An 18,899-nucleotide genomic window follows, 5' to 3' on the forward strand; every position below is an offset into this window, starting at 1 on the left:
AATGACACTTTTATAAAAACAAGAACACATTAAATTGATTAAATGTGACAATAAAGTCATTTATAACTTTATATTTTCCTTTATAATGAATGCTGTTCTGTTGAGCTTTCTGTTTCTAAACGAGTGCTTAGGGCACATAAAGTACATTATTGCAATAAAATACATTTAAAATGTTCTCAATTAAACAGTTTTTAATGTACAGTACTAAATATATTTTTTAGTAATTGTGAAAAATAGTTGATTTTTGTTTTAGTCTGTAAATAATCAGCACCAAAACATTTTCTCAGTTAACAGAATTGATTAAATGTGATAATAAAGACATTTATAATGTTACAAAGGTTTCAAATGAATGCTGTTTGTGTGAGCCTTTGGTTCATAAAACAATCATGAAAACAAATGTATCAAAATCTTACAAAAAAAAAAACTGAAGCTGAAACCAAAGATAATACGAAATCTTTTGTGAGCAGCAGATCAGCATATTAAAATGATTTAGCGATGACTAACAGGAATAAATTACATGTTACAATAAATAAAAAATTTATAAATAAATAGAGCTCGCTTTCACCTTATAAAACACTTTCGATTTGAATAATAGTATAGGTTATTAACAATTGTTTATCATTAAAGGCAGTGAAGGAACAAACACACATACATAAAGAGAATATACTTATGATGCTTGATAAATAAAATCGAACACTAAGTAGTGTGGAAAATTTGCAACCCAGGTTCATTCTAAAAACGTACCCCTATACATTTTTAGAGAGTGCCAAATACGTCCTAGGAGCTACGTTTATCTGCAGTTTTTGTTTTCGCGAATCCACATGAATTCGCTGTGTGCACTTTTTGAGATTTCAAATTTCTCTCACGAGTACCATTCGTGCCTGCTGTTCCTGCGTAAATCCACCAGAGGCCGCTGTGTACGCTTTTTGAGATTTTAAATTTCTGTCGTGAGTGCCAATCATGCCTGCTGTTCAAGGCCGCTGTCGACTGACTGACTGACCGATCGAATGACCCACCCTCCTTCCTTAAACCCAACCAATAGTGTTTTCAAAAGCATCGACTGACCCGCCCACACACTTCTTTAAACTCAACCGACAGAAAGCAATCCAGAAAAAGAAAAGCCCTCGCCTGATATTTACTTCATGCTCACGCTTTTTTTTCAGTCCCTTTATTAATCCGGGGTCGCCACAGCGGAATGACCCGCCAACTTATTCAGCAAGTTTTTACGCAGCGGATGCCCTTCCATCTCTGGGAAACTCACACTGTTATTTACATTTTTATTTTATGGCTTCTGTTTTTGTCTTACCCACTTTCTAGAACCAGACTCGAACCCCATCATCGCAGTCAACTCCTCAATGCGTCTTAAGTCCGGCAACGTACATGGCGAGCTAACTGGACAAACTGGTAACAGCAGGAAAGATGTCCATATGGAGGTAAGCAGTCAGCTGGTAAGCGCGAAAAGGAACAGCGTCATAACGATCAGTTGCGTTTGTTTTAAAGATGAAATGCGGCCATATGTAGCTTTGGCTACATAATTTGCAATCTCCAGAAATGTATATAGGGCTACGTTTTAATGAGCATATGTTGTACAAATAACATGTTTCCTGAGAATGATCCAGATACACTGAAACAAAACAGGAATAAACAGCTGTAACTGAATACATTTGGTGATTCAGACAAATCTGGAAACTCTCAAATCGTCTACTGTAAAATAAAAATGTCTGCAGTAAATCTGTCTGCTTGCTACCTAAACCATAGCACCTGTTTCTACATGTCTAATAGTGAACATCTGTATTGTTTAACAGGCTTTCTTATATCACAAGACTAAACGCACTTTCAATACCTTCAGGTTACAACATTCACAGGCCGAGAAACACAAAAGCAGAACAGAAACTGAACTGCATTTTCCTCTTGGGCTTCTTCTGAAGTATCCAGCGGAGTGGCAGAAATGTGTCTCGCAGATCAACATGCTGGACAAACTGGGTTAACCATATCTGCACACACACACATCTGCACACACATGCAGAGTATACGCCAGAGGAGTGCGTGAACCATCCAAACAGCATTAATATTTGAACAATCCTCCGCATTTCTACCCCTCGGTTTAGTCAGACATTGGCACAAATGGAAATTTAGAAACAGCTCTATCTTGATATATGGCTGTGAGACTGCCTGAGTTCATGACTAAAATCTGTTCTTCAGCTTACGGCACAAAAAAAAAAATGATTCAATAACAAGAAACACATGGTCTGAGCGGTTGCCCGTGATTACAGACACAACAAACACAACAACAGCAAGTATTTTAAGCCATGACACTGACTGCGAGCGTTTGCTAGCTAGCCTACAATTGAATCAAGCGTATTAGCCATTAGATCGTTAAAAAACAAAAACAAATTTGAAGTGGTAAAGTTTATTGAACAGGGTTTAGACAAATGTAAGACTTTTCAAGACCATTATGAACTAAATTTAAGATGTATACATAGCCAAATGCTAACACCGTGTGCTAACAACATGCAACAAAATTCCAACGACAAGCAGTTTGACTGTCTGCACTAACATTTAAGCTAATACCAGCCAATGCACTACCAATAAAAAGGCTTTCAAATTTAATTAATACATATTAAACCTCTTTAACATCATTAATAGGCTACTGAGTGACTGATGTTCTTGGTTTGTGACAGAAATTCAAAGCGACGTTCATTTTCAAACCGTCTGCTAGTTATTTTATTTTCAAGATCTGAGGTGAACTATCTGCTGCTGCTTTCAGTGGTATGGCAATAAATGACATGTGGTGTTCAAATTCACATTGGTAGTGTTTAACACTGAATAAAGCCCATAATCGGTACCTGAGGTGATCATTGTCGTAGTAGTTTATGCTGTTGTTCTGCTGCGACGTCACGGAAATAGAAAGCATTTATAAAAACAGAAATTTTGAGCCTCACCGACGCAGATGGTTAGTTTTATTTGTCCAATTAAAAAAAATATGATATAGTTATTTCTTAGCCACATATTTCATTATTGTGCCAAAACAGGCAAACCCTATTTTAAAAAATTTATATATATTTTTAGATAATTAAAATATATTGGTCAACCAAACTTTTGTCAAAGGTTTTGCCGTGAGTATTACCACACTCATTATCGGGAGGCGCTATAATCACTCTCATAGGAGAATTTAGCTTTCACCATCCAAAATAAATAAAGTTATCCAACATGTGCTCCCGATAGCTCCGCCCCTTCCGCTACGTAAGCAAAACTGTGATCGTTGAGTGCGTGAAGTGTCCAACATTACACACTTCATTAGAGTTTTCAGTGTAAACGCACTACTTACACTATTTATACTACAAAATGGCATAGAATAATACATAAGTATGCGATTTGGGACGCACCTTAAGACTTTTTAAGTCCTTTTATAGACACCCTTACTGAAGTACATTTTCACAATAAAATACATTTGAAATGTTCTACTTTAAAATTTTATTAAATTTACAGTATTAAACATGACTAGTTTACACTGATTTTTGTTTTAGTGCATAAATAATCAGCATCAAAAACACTATCTCAGTTAACAGAATCATTGCCAGAACTTTGGATAAAAATCTGGAAACATGAAAGGTTTTCTATTAGGTTAACAAAATGTTAGTTATTTGATGTTTAATGTTTTTAAACCACTATAGCGCAACAATGATTAAACCTTCTAAAATTTCGTACAAAAAGCATTAATCTTTTTGCTATTAAAATAATAACAAAAATGATTCATGTAACTAATCAGTGCTCCAGACTAATATTTGACAGCATGGCACATATATTAATAATAATACATTGCAACATAATTTCGATCTGCATTACAATTTTATTGTGATGTTTTGAATGACAAAAATAAAGGAAACTGAATCTGAATATTACTAACATTACAAGCATTATATGTACATTATTTAAACAATTACCTGCCTATTATTCTATTAATATGATATTAACTGTCTATTAGCACTTATAAAGTAGGATCTTATTTTACATTCCTAATCCTACCCAACTACAACCTTACTAACTATTCATAAGCAGCTAATTAGTAGTTTATTGAGCTAAAATTATTAGTTAATGGTTTGTAATTAGTGTGAATTGTATATTAAAATACAATTAAAAAAACATTCATATTACAAAAGTCTGCATAGCCATGAAAAAAATGGATGTTGTGACAAAATATGAAATAAATGGTCAGCTGGGTCAACTCATTCAGTGAACAGTGAATCTCAAACCCTTTATTTTATATGATTTAAATCACAATATGCAGGATTGTTTCACATATTTAAGCATTTTTGTTTTTTGAGCAAACGTCTAACAGCCTCTGACCTCAGATCAGTAAAAAACGAGATAAGCCGCATTAAGGGAATTTTATCTTTCTACATTAAAGCTGCCCTCGGTGTGGTTTTAGTGGAAAGAACATCCAAATGTATACATGCACACTCATCCAGTGTGTATTTGTGTCTGTGTTCATGAAGGATGTCAGCACAGGGACTCTGTTTACATGCGCACTGACCCACATCTATCCCTCCTCATGTTATGGCAGCTGCTTTCAACAGCACAGCCACCAACAGGAAAGGGAAAACCAATGAATGTTTTGACTTTCTTAAAGGGCACATATTTTAGCCCTTTTTTGAGATTTAATACTAATATTATGGTTCTTCTGAGTGTGCCAATATAGGTTCAGATCAAAACGCAATTCAGATATGGTTATTATGCTGTGTTAAAAAGTGTAAATTTAGAGGCGTGTACACGGGTTGCTGTTTTGGGGTGTGTTGTTTAACATGATAATGAGTTTCGACTGCCCGCCCAACGTAACAAGGGGGCGGAGCCAAGAGCGCGTCTGCTTTGTGCACCGCGTCACAGAGGCAGACAGTAGGAGTCATCATGAGTGAGAGGAACACAATTCAACCCTACATATATGACCCAGACTCGGACACAGATCAAGCAGAGTCGACTGTTGAGGAATCTATAATCCGAATGTGCCAGAATGTGTCAGAGTGGTACATACAAAATATTTTATGTTTTTGAATACTTTTACAGCCGCTATGTAACTATGCATGCGCCATCCGTAATTTGTTTGATAAAGTTCGCGAACGTCATGCGTTACGTCAAACACAGACAAGACATAAAGATATCCACAGAGATAAATTTTGCATTGGTATGATTTATTCGTAATTCATGAATATTGACGTTGACAAATATTGGCAGGTGCTTGTGTGGCAATTGTGAAAAAATGCCAACTGAGGCTGAAAATGTATGCTGCAGGGAGATACCGCAGGTAAATTTCCAGTTTATGTTAACGTTGCTGCTCTAAAGACATCGAATGAGATAATAAACAGCATAACTGTGTCGTGTAATAAGGTTAGAAGACGAATGGATCAACTGGAAATGCAACCCTCGTGCATGACGGAGCATCCAGGAATGGATCCCGTTCGCTTCAATATTTATTCCTTGCAAAATGCATCGAATATATACAAAGCAGACTATGGTCCCCTGCGACTTCGTGGAGTGCAAAAGTGAGTTTAAATAAATAGAAATAATAGCAGGTTACCTTGTTCATGATCTGCATGCTCGCTTTCTTTTTAAGCACATTAACGCCGTGTAGTCAATAAAATAGCGATAAAGTTGGTTTTATATCCGCACATTCAGAAGTCCCTGTATTGTTTATCATGATAGTTTAAACATTCGATCGTATTTAGCATGCAAGTATGACTTGTAAACAACATTAAAACTATTTACTTGACTGTAAACAATGTTGTACTTTGTCATTTGCTGCTAATACGATTTCCCTATTTTGAATTTGCAAAGAATACTTTACTGAAATGATACTATTAAGGATAATGTCCGAATATCTGAATATAAAACCAACTTTACCTCAATGTCAATAAAAATGAAATACGTACCGTTTTTTATTGCTGCTATTTCTGAGATGACAATTTGAATGACTTCATAAAAGGCTGAGTAATGCATGTACTTTTTATTGAAAAATAATTTTAAATTCACTAAACATTAATATATAAACTCTTAAAATATATAAAAATCAGTATGGCATAGAAACATCAACCCTTCAGAAAAGATGCTTCAATTCCTGAGTCATATAAAAACTTTATATTGAAGTATAAATTAAAATGTGATGGCAAATATAAAATGTATCCTTGTGCAAATATAAAATATAAACTCCAAGTTGTCCCTTTGTTGAATGAAATACAATTGTCCATGAACATTAGAAAGTACAGTATATCTACAAACACATACAAACATATCAAATATACATTGGCAGTTGAATAAACAAAATATGACTTCTGAAATTTTGTTAAAGCTAGTTATTTTATAAAAAATAAAAATGTATATGTGATAACTCCCAAGTTCAAATTGTAGTGCAATTTCTAAAACAATGTTTCATTATTATGTCTCTGTTAGACAGTGCCGCTTTTTGGCTTATCGGAGCTTTGTGAGCTGGTGTTGGGGTTTCCTCGGGCGGAGAGTCCGTGTAGTGATTCCTGCCTGTGTGGTGCTGAAGATTCGAAGACAGTTTCCTGAAGAGCAGGGCAGCTATGTGGGTTTTAGGATCGCTATTGATTGAAGCGGGTCACCCTGCTGGAGATAGCCTCCTCCATCTCAGGTCGATCGTAGGCTGATGATAGAGCAGGTGGTATGTGAATTCCCAACACTTCATCAACATAGGGTGATGGGTCCACAAACACTTGGTTGAAGATGAGGTCCAGCAGCTCTTCTACATAACCTGTGCAATATAACAGTTATCTCTTTAGTAACTTAATTTTGTATTTTGAGTAGTGAGTTTTCATTGTGAATGTAAAGTGCAATTATTTTTTTTATTTATTGAATTATTAATAATACTATAAACATTTATATACATACCGAAAGTTTGCTGTGTCTTCACTTCTCGGACCCTATACTCTCCTTTCTTTGCCTTTGGAAAGGCAAGCTTGTAAATAGGTTTACCAGTTGCTGATGTGGCCTGGGGACGCCCGGCATTTTCATTGTAATGCAGTGCAGCCAAGTACAACCTAACAAAAAGAAAAATGTAAATGACGTACCATGACAAGACTGTATAGTATTGTAAATATTAATTTCTGATCATTGGCTTTACCTGCATAGCATCCCCAGAAAAGGGAATACCACATTTTTGGGTGCAAACCGCAGTATGACGCTGTGGAAAGCTTCAACAGTTGACGTCTGGTGGTGAGGACTTAGCTTGGCCACATCCTTCAATATTCTCTTGTTAGCGAGAACTTTCTCCAGCTTATAGAATGGCATCGTTGCTAAACAAGCAAAAATTTAAGGTATTAGAGTCGAAATCAAAAACAAATCTGAACAATGAAACAAGCTCTATTTTGAATTAGTTTTAATCGCAAAGAATATTTTATATGTCTGTATACAACTTACCAGCCGACAGCCATTTGTTCTTGTCTCTGCTTATCCGTTGCGGATGCAGACAAGCCGGAAAATTGGGGTCTTCATGTACATGTTTGTCTTGTACATGGTTTAAGATAGAGGTCCACTTTGCCACTCTTTCAGGACCTGTTGTGGATGATGCAGCAGTCCAGTAGATGTGGTTTTTGATGCTACGTAACCATTTACGCAACTTCTCACAACCCTTTATCTGGCATATCTTGTCCAGTTTTTTGGAAATTCCTGGAATTTAATGAAAAAAAGACATCAACACAAAAATAATAATAAACATGTAAGAACTGTAAATAGCAATTTAATCTTAAGTAAATTAATAACTGCTAAATTACATACCTTTCTCGATATGCCACACATCGTAAAACTGAGTGACATTTCGATCCCTGAGGTATTTCTGTATTTGAGGATGTCGGTCTGTGATGATGCATTCCAGACGAACACCGCGGGCATCCAACAGGTCAAGGCTTCTCTTTAGGCCTTCTTTTTCCATATGGTAACTGCCACCCACCTCATTACTCTATAAAATTTTAAATAAGGTTAAAATATATATATATATATAAATCACACATTTTCAATCCAAAATATTATGCTAGTTCACATAATACTTTTCTGTATTACCTGGACTAACTGTAGGTCGACCACTGTGTTAGTTGCAAGGTCCATCATTGTATAACTCCCATACTTGGCCGAGTGACCTTCAAGAACAAACCGTACATAATTATTCTAAACACATTTTTGGAATAATTGTAATGTATTTCATATTTATTTTTTTTATTAGACTGTATTGAATTAGAAATTAAATCTTTTGACTAAATACCTGGGGAGTCAGCCCTCATATCTCCTCCAACAATCACATTCTCTCTTCGACTGAGCTGTTCTAGCATTTCACTCTGCCAATTTCTCCACTTGTGGACAATAGCAGGTTCAATGCAAAGTCTTGCATGACGGCGAAATGAATTATATTTAAAAATGTGTAGTTTCATTGCAGCAAATACCTGACAACAGAGAGGAGAATTTTTAGTACAATGTGCATGCACCCTGTGACAAAATTTATATTATGTTTCTAAAAGAAATGTGATAAATTTTGATAGATAATTACCTTTTCAACTACAAAAAATGATGCACCGCTCAAGTAGACTGCAGCAGAAAGATGCAGGTTGCCAGCTGGAGTACTACCAATAATTGGCTGACTGTTCCATTTTCTTACAAACTCGCAGTGTGGGCAGACTTGCTGTACGCTCAGAAATGTCCCAAGCCTTTGTGACTTTACATCACATCTCCTCTGACACACTGGGCAGTCACTGAAGAGCTCCATGAGGCATGTTTCATAGACAATGAACTTGGCAATGTTATGAACTGGGCATTCTTGGATTCTGTAAAAATAAATATACACATTAACATAATAAAAAAAAAATTATGATGAATGTTATGATGACAATACACAATCTGTCAAATAATTTACATAATGCATAAACTCACGACAAGTCTGTTGGTTCAGTTGCAGATGTGCATTCCTCTGCAGGGTCAAATGTCACATCCGAGTCTTGGGCTATAATTTTTGACTCTGTCAAAGTCTCTTCGGCTTCTTCTTCTTCCTCCTCCTCCTCCAGCTCCAGACGAGGTCTTTTTAGTGAAGGTTTGAGGGGTGTCGAAGTCATAAACGCAGTAGAGGACGCTGATGGCACAGTCAGTTCAAAACTGGATATTGTTGTCTGGACACCTATAGTGTAATTTTATGATTAATCTCATTGCACGTTTATAAAGATAATAAAACACGTTTCTAATGCAGCAACTTAAAATAAACTGAGAAATTTTAACTTACTTGTACTCCTGCGTTTAGCCTGAAGCGTCCTAAAAGACAACTGGGTGCCAACACTGTGTAAAGATGTGTGAAAAGGTTCTGTCTGGCAAGCTACATCCACCTTGTTGCTCTTTGTCGACGTCGTGGCCTTTGTAAGAAAACATACATGTTTTAAAATGACCTTTATTTGATTAAAACATACCGATCTTATTGTAAACAACTGCAGACCACGTGCAAGTACAGTGGAAAAAAATTACAATAAACATCCCACATACAAAACAAACTTTAGCTGTAACTTAGTCAGTGGTAATGCTTTATTACAATGTTTAATTTTTTCTACGGTTTCTGTTTCTGATGGCTAAAACCCCTTTATGTACACATTACCACTTAAAGATTCGAGTATTTAGACTGTTTTAGAAAAGCACAATAGCTGTAAACGCGCAAACATCCGAAGTAGCTTTAGCCGCAGATGCTATTTATTTCTGCTTAACATTACAGTATACACATTACAACAAACATCCCACATAAACAACAAACTTTAGCTGTAGCCAGTACTGGTTACTGCTTTATTACAATGTTTATATTTTTCTATGGTTTCTGTTTCTAATGGCTAAAAGCCCTTCTTGTACACACTACCACTTATAGCTTCGATTATTTAGATTGTTTTAGAAAAGCATAATAGCAGTGAACACGTGCAAACAAACATCCGAAGCAACTTTAGCGGCTTTTAACTTTTAGATGTTATTCATTTCGGCTTACGATTACAGTTCAACAAACATTTAACAACAACAAACTTTAGCTGTAGCCAGTGGTACTGCTTTTTACAATGTTGCTATTTTTCTACGGTTTCTGTTCCTAATGGCTAAACCCCCTTCATGTACACACTACCATATGCAGCTTCGAGTATTTAGACTGTTTTTGAAAAGCACAATAAGAGGTAAACACGTGCAAACAAACATCCGAAGCTACTTTAGCCGCAGATGCTATTCATCGGCTTAACATAATTAGAATACTAAGGCTAGAAGTACATAAAATGTAATACTTACTTGAAGTGAGACAGGATCACGTATTGTAGGAACTGATCCAGTTTTCAAAAACAATTTACTCGCGAATCCGGAGTTGTATTGTCCCGCGTTCTCGAGGCAGTCTACGCTAAAGTGGTTAGCGCAAACATACAACAGTTTTGGTACATTTTCAGGCACCTTGTCTTCAAAGATAAAACTCAGCCACTTAAGCCTCTGTTGCTCATTTGCAGGAAGACGGTGAAGGCTCTTGTGCTGAGCCTTACATCCTAAAATAGCACAAGGGTGTTCTCTCGGTGGCATCGCTTCGACGTTCACGCTGATAATGGCGGAAACGGCAAACGCAGGATATGTTAATACGCGCAGCTGTCAATCAATTCGGTGGGCGGGGGGAATCGCACACCTACGTAATGGTGCGATCGATTTGAAAACAGCTCCAATTGGCCGACCCTTTTTTTTGTAGTTAAATTGAAAAAAAAGGACTGGGTGTGTTCATATCACCCCAGTATGATGGTCTATACACTATACCAACACACAGATCTGTCCAAACAGCTTGAAAAGAAGATTTTTTACAATAGGTGCCCTTTAAAGCACGTTTCTGGATGTACTGTTTATATTCAGATTAAAATATGTGTGTTTGGCAGATGTTGTATTTTAATCATGGCTACATACAGAACGTTGATATTCTTACTGCCATTTACTATATTTTTAAGGTTACTGGTGGCTAATAATTTATATGGGCTGAATTTAAACCAACAAATTAAATCTAGTAACGTTCTACTCAACGTTTAAAGTCAGGCCATATAAATTGTTTGCAAACACTTAGTAAATCCAATGAACCATTTTTTTTCAGTGTTGGAAACATGCCTCGGCCGTCATTAATGCGAAATGTAAATTACATTGCTCCGGGTACATTTCATTGTACGTTTCAGATGACAAATCCACTAGAGGGCGCTGTTTACAATTTTGCAATTTAGAAATATGCCACTTAAGGTATATTTTGTTGTATATTTCAGATACATGTCCTTTTTGTTTATATTCATGAGAAGGCGGAGCTTATTGTATAGATAGCCTAGCAGACCACTAACATTAACCATTCCCTAAACCCAACCAATAGCAAGATATAAGTTGTAGGAATGAAAGAGTAAAACGTAAAAGAAAAGTGCATTGCGACAGCGTAGCTTTACCTTGATTTAACATTATTTTTAAATTTCTTTTATTATTATTCTATTGAAAGTTGTCCATATGGAGATAGACAGATGAGTCCAACATATTGTATTACAAATCATAAACAGGGTTAAGTTGTTTTGTGGTATTTATGTGGTGTTGAGCAAAGAATGGCGTGAAAACATTTTTAATTCATCTATAACAGTGGTTCTCAAATGGCGGGCTTCCTTTTAGTGGTACGCTGAGCAATCAAATATGTCATATGTACATGCTACATATATTTCAAAATTGATCAAAAATGATTTATATGTGAATATGACATATAATAATATTCATTATAAGACATATAGTCTGTATTTCAGAGGTCCAGGCAACATTTTCTGGTGTTGATGAATTGGCTACTATATGTTAATACTGTACTTTTAAGTACAGCACTTTTCTTTTTACCTTAAGCACATTTTAATTTAAATGTTGACGTTTTTAGTTTGTTTGTTTTTTTTTTTTTACATATAAGCACAGTACAGTGTTAACGTTCAGACTAATTATGTTTAAAGTGGCAGGAATATAGGAACTAATCTGCCATGTTTTTGAACTGTGCAGAGCTGTAGCTGCTATACTGGGCTACTACTACGCTACTGCATTTCAATACTGCTCATTATGGTGGTACTTGGAGAGTCAATTTTTTTCTGAGGTGGTACTTGGTGAAGAAGGTTTGAGAACCACTAGTCTATAATATGTCCCTGTATCATAAATGTGATACAGTGAAATGTGTTTTGCAAATGTGTAGGTTGAAGCGCATAATTTAACATTTATAAAATGTCATTTAATCTGTATGTCAAAGTCATTATTCCAGTCTTCAGTGATCCTTCTGAAATCATTTAAAAAAAAAACATTTCTTATTATTATTATCAATGTTAAACACTGATACGCTGCTCAATATTTTTGTGGAGGCAGATACATATTTAGGATTTTCCAACAGAAAGTTCACCTTTATAAATGTATTTACTGCCACTTTAATCATTTTAATGCAACACTCCTGAATTGATTCCCTTTTAATGATAAAATATGTAAAGAATATGTACAAAATACATAGACAAAAGTGGTGAACTGGATGCTAACTTTTCATATGTTTGTTAAATGCAGTAAAAACTCCTGACATTCATTTAAGAGATGAACTATCATGCTCAAAACTGCATATTATGTTTAAAATCAAGCAAAAAAATCACAGTTTTTATCCCACATAAATGCAAATCAGATCTCGTCTAGCTGTCTCTGAGTGCACTGAAGCAGAAGAGGACAGATATGAATATGTAATACACAGAAGATTGATTCTGCCTGTCATAAGAGCTGATCCTTGCAGAATCTCAGACATTTTACAGCATGGCTAATAATAGTCAAAGAAAACCAGGGAACTTCCTAGGATTTGACTCCTTTTGTTTAAACATCTTCACAAATGTTAAAGTACTCCATGTACACTGTAAAAAATGCAGGGTTTCAAACAATTCCTTCACGTCCCAGCATAAATCCATTAAGTTACCTTCATCGTTTTTACAAACTTAAGTGGATTGAACATAAAACAATTAAGTTTTCCCCTGAAAAAACTTAAGAACTGTGTCGTTTTACCTTTAAATAAGTAGTTTGAACAAGTCATTTTTGGAGTAAATAAAAAAGTCAACCCAAGCTCATTCTGAAAACGTAGTCCCGCGGACGTTTCTGGAGACAGCGGAATACGTCCCGGAAGGTATGTATGGCTGCATTTATTTTTCTCAAGCGAACGCTATGGGCGGTGTGACGCTGTTCCCTTTCACGCTTACCGGCCGACCGCTTACCTTCTTGTGGAGGGCTTTCCCGCCGCAACCCGTTTGTCCACTCAGCTCACCGTGTACGTCGGCAGACTTGAGATGCAGAGAGGAGTTGACCACGATGATTGGTTTCGATTCCGGGGAAGAGCGGTTCCAGCAATCAGGTAAGACAAAAACAGAATCCCAAAAATTAAGTGAACGAGTTTCATAACAGGGTGAAAACGTGGTGAAATCCGAAAACGCGGTAGAAAAAAAAAATCAGGGCTTTTCTTTTTTTGGACGGCTTTTGTAAACTGTTGCTCGGGTTTAGAAAAGTGAGCGGGCGGGCGGGTCAATCTGTAAAATTGGTTGGGTTTAGGGAAGGAGGAGAGCGGGTCAGCCGATTGGCCGGTCGCACAGTCAATCATCCGGTCAGTCAGACAGCGGCCTCTGGTGGGTTCACGCGAGAACAGCGCGGGCGCGAACTGCACTCGCGGGAGGCGTTTGAGATACGAAAAAATCGCACAACAGCGGCCTCTCGCAGATTCGCGAAAACAAAAACTGCAGCCGTACGCACCTCCCGGTACGTATTCAGCGGTCTCCAGAAACGTCCGCGGGACTACATTTCCAGAATGAGCCTGGGTTGCAAAAAGCAATTGCCTGTCATGATTCCAGGCAGAATCTTAGACATATCACAATATAACTTGGTTGATGACCCTGCTGAAAAATCCAGCTTTAACCAGCCTAGGCTGGTTGGCTGGTTTTAGCTGGTCGACCAGGCTGGTTTTAGAGGGGTTTTGGCCACTTCCAGGCTGGTTTCCAGCCATTTCCAGCCTGGTCTTAGCTGGTCAGGCTGGAAAATGACCAGCCAAATCCAGCTAAAACCAGCTTAACCAGCCTGGTTTAAGCTGGATATAGCTGGTTTTGGCTGGACTCCCAGCTTGGCTAGGCTGGTCAAGCTGGTTTTAGCTGGTCATCTCCCAGCCTGACCAGCTAAGACCAGGCTGAAAATGGCTGGAAACCAGCCTGGAAGTGGCCAAAACCCCTCTAAAACCAGCCTGGTCGCCAGCTAAAACCAGCCAACCAGCTTAGGCTGGTTTAAGCTGGATTTTTCAGCAGGGAGTAACAAAAATACACACTAAAACCAGAAAAATGCCCAGGTAGAAAAAAAAACCTAACAATCTACCATTTCACCAGCTTGACAAATGTCAAAGTACTCCACATGCACCCTGTTTTTAAAGAAACCTACCTGTTCAACACAAAGTAATTGTCTAAATGTAGTCAAACAGAAAGAAAAGCAGAGTATTTAGGAGGGAAATCACCTGCATGCTAATTCCATTAGGAGCCACATGATACTGAGGTCATTTTATCAATCTCCATTCAAGCCAAAAATGAAAGCGGAAGTGACTTCCTGCTTAAGCCGCCATGACTCCTTATTTAAAACATATAAACGAAGGCCGGCCAGCAATCTGTGAAGAGCAGCTAATATTACGCTCATCTTATGACCTCCTCTATAAATACCAACAGGTCTGTTCTGACACACTCGGGGCGGAAAATGCAGATCTGCAGCACATGAGGAGATTCATTCTGGAGGTCAACAGATGTGAAACCATCAGGGAAAACATCCATTCTGAAATCACAACATATGCTGCCAATGTAGTAGATGCTTCTCTTAGCAATTGCATGGAGCATCTGTTTTAGATTGTGTTACGACTGCTGAGGTGTGGCAATGCTGTTTCTGGATCAGTGTTATGGAGCAATAATGTAGAGCAAAGAGGTCCAAAGCCCCGCTAGCGCAGCTGTGATGCTAATATTAGCAGGCCAGTCCTGTGACCACACTGGACAGGCGATGGACGGGTGTGTGAACACACTCACTAGCACATGCTAACGACTGTTTTCTCTTTCTGACACACACACACGTCTCTCGTCAAAGACACACTGACGGCTACAGCTGCTGGTCAACCAACTGAGACAGTGTTTGCGCCACACAAAGTTCATCCCATACAGTAAACAACGCTAACACACATGATTATGTGCAACATATGCAGAACAAACCAGGTTCAGAAAAAAACCTTTTGATTTATCTTAGGAATATCCTATAGCTTTTTGAGAGAATGATTTGTCACTGTTAAGATACACTGTAATTTAATTTGTATTATATCGATTTTTATAGTAAATAATGCAAATAAATTAGCGTCGACAAAGATTAATCGCGATTAATCACATCCAAGGTTAAAGTTTGTTTTAGCTGTGTGTATTATATCTATTTATTATGTATATGTGAGACATGTACATCCATAGAAACAAAACTATACAAATACATTTTGTTACATAGATATTTAAATTCATATACATATATTTTATATATCTGAGTTCAACGATTAACCGATTTTACTATTAATTCACGCTGTTAATACTATTTTTTTATAACTAAGAAAATTTTAATATTCATGAATGTTAAATATTTCAAATTAATAGATAAAATAAAAAAATTGCTATACAAGTAATTTATTATAAAATCTGTCATTTTTGCATTGCTTAATTTCTGAAATAATGAAAAACACACACAGATCGAGCGAAAAGAAAACTCAACAAACTCAACAAAAATATTTTCATCTTTAAAATTGAAACAAATTCGTTTTTAACAGCTAATCAGAGGATTGAAATATTTCATTATTATTATTTACTCATTATAGTATACACTCCACTAGACACTATTAAGTAGGTGTGAGTTGGAGGTGGTTGGACCTAAACTGTGCAGAGCAGCGGCCCTCCAGGAACTGAGTTTGAGATCACTGGACTAAAGCGATTCAAAGCATCGGCCATTCCAGAAGCGATTCGAGACCTGGCGACTCTGAAAAATACACTATCTTATGTAGCCTAGTGGACCGCCAATGTGTTGCCAATGGCCATGGAGTTCAAATCCCGACGTACCCGACTTAATTTCAAGATACTAAGAAATTATGAATTGATGTATTTTAATAATGTTACTTTTTTATGACCAAAACGAGACATATTTATCTACAAAGTGTTTAAACGGATGTCAGACCAATGTTAAAACAAAATGCATTACAAAAACAGAGCATTTCAAAAAGTAACATCTATGAGCTGCATCACCCTGGATTCAAACCCATTATCTGCGTGCTAGTCTGGAACTCTCACCGCTCTACTACATCACTTGAAACCTCAATAGCACAACATGAGGTTTAATACCTCAATTTGCTGTTTCTTTGCTGAAGCCGTTCCAGAGCAATACATAAAAAATGACCACTAGGTGTCACTATAGAGACAGGTTTCGAAACTTTCGAAACTTCGACACAACTGTGTTAGTGTTTAATGAAACCTCACTTTGCAAGTAAAACTTCTTCATGCATGACCTGTTGAGACTAATATCAAAATAATAATAAAATATTTTAATATTACAAGCAAAATTCCTCATCTATGAACAATATAATTATTATGATCACCAGCAATCTAGCAGTTGCAAATCGCTGGAGAACTACAATACTGCCAAGTTTGTGTGAATTTGTGGTGTACATATCGTCCAAGTAATCATTCAGTGATGAACTTGAGCTGTGTGTGTGAGTCAATGTCCAGATGACTGTCAGCTGTGGTAGAAGTAAGTGGAGCAATGACTTCTGGGAGTTGTAGTTCGGTTCAGTGGCAGAATTGTAGTCCTCCAGTGACCTGCAACTGCTAGATTGCTGGTGATCATAAGAATTACAACTTTGGAGACCAAAACAAAACCACTGATGCTGCACAAACCACTGACAAAAGGAAAAGTTCACTTCAACAACAAAAACACCCCAATAGAGGATTTATATATTAGAAAGCTCAGACGGCATTAAAAACTGATTTGAAATGCTCCACAATTTTGTCAAACTTCAGTGTGAAATGTCCCTTTTGGTCTGAGGAAAGCAAAACAATGTTCAGAAAGTGCTGAGTTAAGTTTGCCAAAGTGCCAAAGGCTTGAATATAATAGAAACCGCACCCTAAGGATGCAGCATTGTGTCTAATTAGAGAAAAATTAGCTGCATACATTAGCATACATAAAAAGCATTGCCTCAACACACCAGCAATGAAATGCATTAATCAGAAGTTAAAGTGTGACCTCATTTTCAGCTCTGTATATGTTGGTAAACACATCTTCAGTCGGGTTTGTTAAGAATCGTCTGCCCATGAGGGGATCCTGTTTTCTCACGTTTCGTCTCAAGGAATTGGCACGCCCTGCTTACGTAAGATGGGAGACAGATTTCCCCTGTTTTCCTGCCGCCAAGACAAAGTCATTGTGCAACAGTGAAGACGCGATCTAATCGCACAAATTCTCACTTTGTTTACATTTCAGCCGTCGCGACGAAGCAGTATTGCCAACAAAAACTAGAGCCTGATTTCTACAGCTCTGCAGATGCTATGCTACATTATTGATGTAGGACTGGAGATTAAGATGATTATGCTATAATTTTAAGGTGAAAGACAAACAATGGGTTTAAAACATCAGTGCATCCTATTATTTTAAACTTAAGGATGAGCAGAGAGTCAAATTATGATGTTTTTCCATGTTATGATGTATTCATGTTCTGTCTATTGCTTGTTAAATGGGGAAAAAATGAAATTATCCTCATTATTTGCAGTACCTGACAAAAGTGTTGTCGCCTATCCAAGTTTTTGGAACAGCAAATAATAACTTGACTTCTAGTTGATCATTTTGGTATCAGAAGTGACTTATATGAAAGGCAAAGGCCTCTAGATTATAAAATATGATCATGGATTGATTTTGAACTATTTAATTAGGACAGTAAGGTCTGACTTTGCTTAGACAAAAGTCTTGTCTTAACAGAAATAATGTCCAGTATAGAATATAAAGTCATACTGCAGTGGAGAAAGAATGACTATTGTGTCTGACTCCATCATGAGCTTGGAGGACTGCATCCATACATCTCTGACATGACTCAAATCACTGATTAATAAAGTCATCTGGAATGGCAGAGAAAGCGTTCTTGCAGGACTCCCAGAGTTCATCAAGATTCTTTGGATTCATCTTCAATGCCTCCACTTTCATTTTACCCCAGACATGCTCAGGATGAACTGATTACTACGACTATAAAGACACCTCATTCCCACACACTCTTTGCTGAAACTGTGAGCATAACGGAGCGTTTTCCATGTTTTGCCTTGTCGTGTTTTGACTTTTTCTTTGTTTTACTGTTTATTGTTTTGCCGCCTGTCCCGACCATTCACCTGTACTCTCACTACGATTTGAATTATCTGCATGCTCCTGTCTGTCCCTGTTTTGAACTTTGACCTTTCCATATATATAGAAAAGAGGATGTTAAAATATTTGATGATATCACTGGTCAATTAGAATAGCTCCCATTTAACCTAATTAAGATATATTGTGCTAAACACTTTTAAAACGTTATTGATTTATAATAATGTTGTTTTAAAGAAAAAAAGTAATATAAATTATAAAAAAAAAAAAAAAATATATATATATATATATATATATATATATATATATATATATATTTTATATATTTATATATATACTTTTTTATATAATTTATATATATATATATATATATATATATATATATATATATATATATACTCCAAAGATCAACAGCAACTAAAATAAACTATTCCTTATACAAAAAAGAGAAGGATAGCAAATGTTACACA

At 36.6% G+C, this 18,899-nt stretch overlaps 2 protein-coding genes across 9 annotated transcripts in view; both read right to left on the minus strand.

Moving 5' to 3' along the window:
• map7d1b (MAP7 domain containing 1b) overlaps window positions 1-18,899 on the minus strand; it is a 90,574-nt gene that overhangs the window by 65,181 nt on the left and 6,494 nt on the right.
• LOC100149327 (uncharacterized) lies at window positions 5,984-10,599 on the minus strand. Its single transcript, XM_087295237.1, has 11 exons — window positions 10,297-10,599; window positions 9,272-9,398; window positions 8,929-9,169; window positions 8,549-8,822; window positions 8,267-8,444; window positions 8,068-8,144; window positions 7,786-7,966; window positions 7,429-7,677; window positions 7,133-7,304; window positions 6,901-7,049; window positions 5,984-6,763 (listed from the first exon to the last, which is right to left on the minus strand). Exons 1-11 carry the CDS (start codon window positions 10,573-10,575, stop codon window positions 6,594-6,596), a joined length of 2,097 nt encoding a protein of 698 aa, XP_087151363.1. The 5' UTR covers window positions 10,576-10,599; the 3' UTR covers window positions 5,984-6,593.

Source organism: Danio rerio, chromosome 19 (assembly GCF_052040795.2).
Source record: "Danio rerio strain M-AB ecotype USA chromosome 19, GRCz13ab, whole genome shotgun sequence".
Lineage (NCBI taxonomy): Eukaryota > Metazoa > Chordata > Actinopteri > Cypriniformes > Danionidae > Danio > Danio rerio.

Bases quoted from the DNA above. Each gene is read 5' to 3' on its own strand.
- LOC100149327 (XM_087295237.1), bottom strand. From the start codon at position 10,575: ATGCCACCGAGAGAACACCCTTGTGCTATTTTAGGATGTAAGGCTCAG. The intron at 9,399-10,296 runs GTAAGTATTACA...TTTCTTACAAAG, and splicing joins GTGATCCTGTCTCACTTCAA to GCCACGACGTCGACAAAGAG. The intron at 7,967-8,067 runs GTAATACAGAAA...AAAATTTTATAG, and splicing joins TCGACCTACAGTTAGTCCAG to AGTAATGAGGTGGGTGGCAG.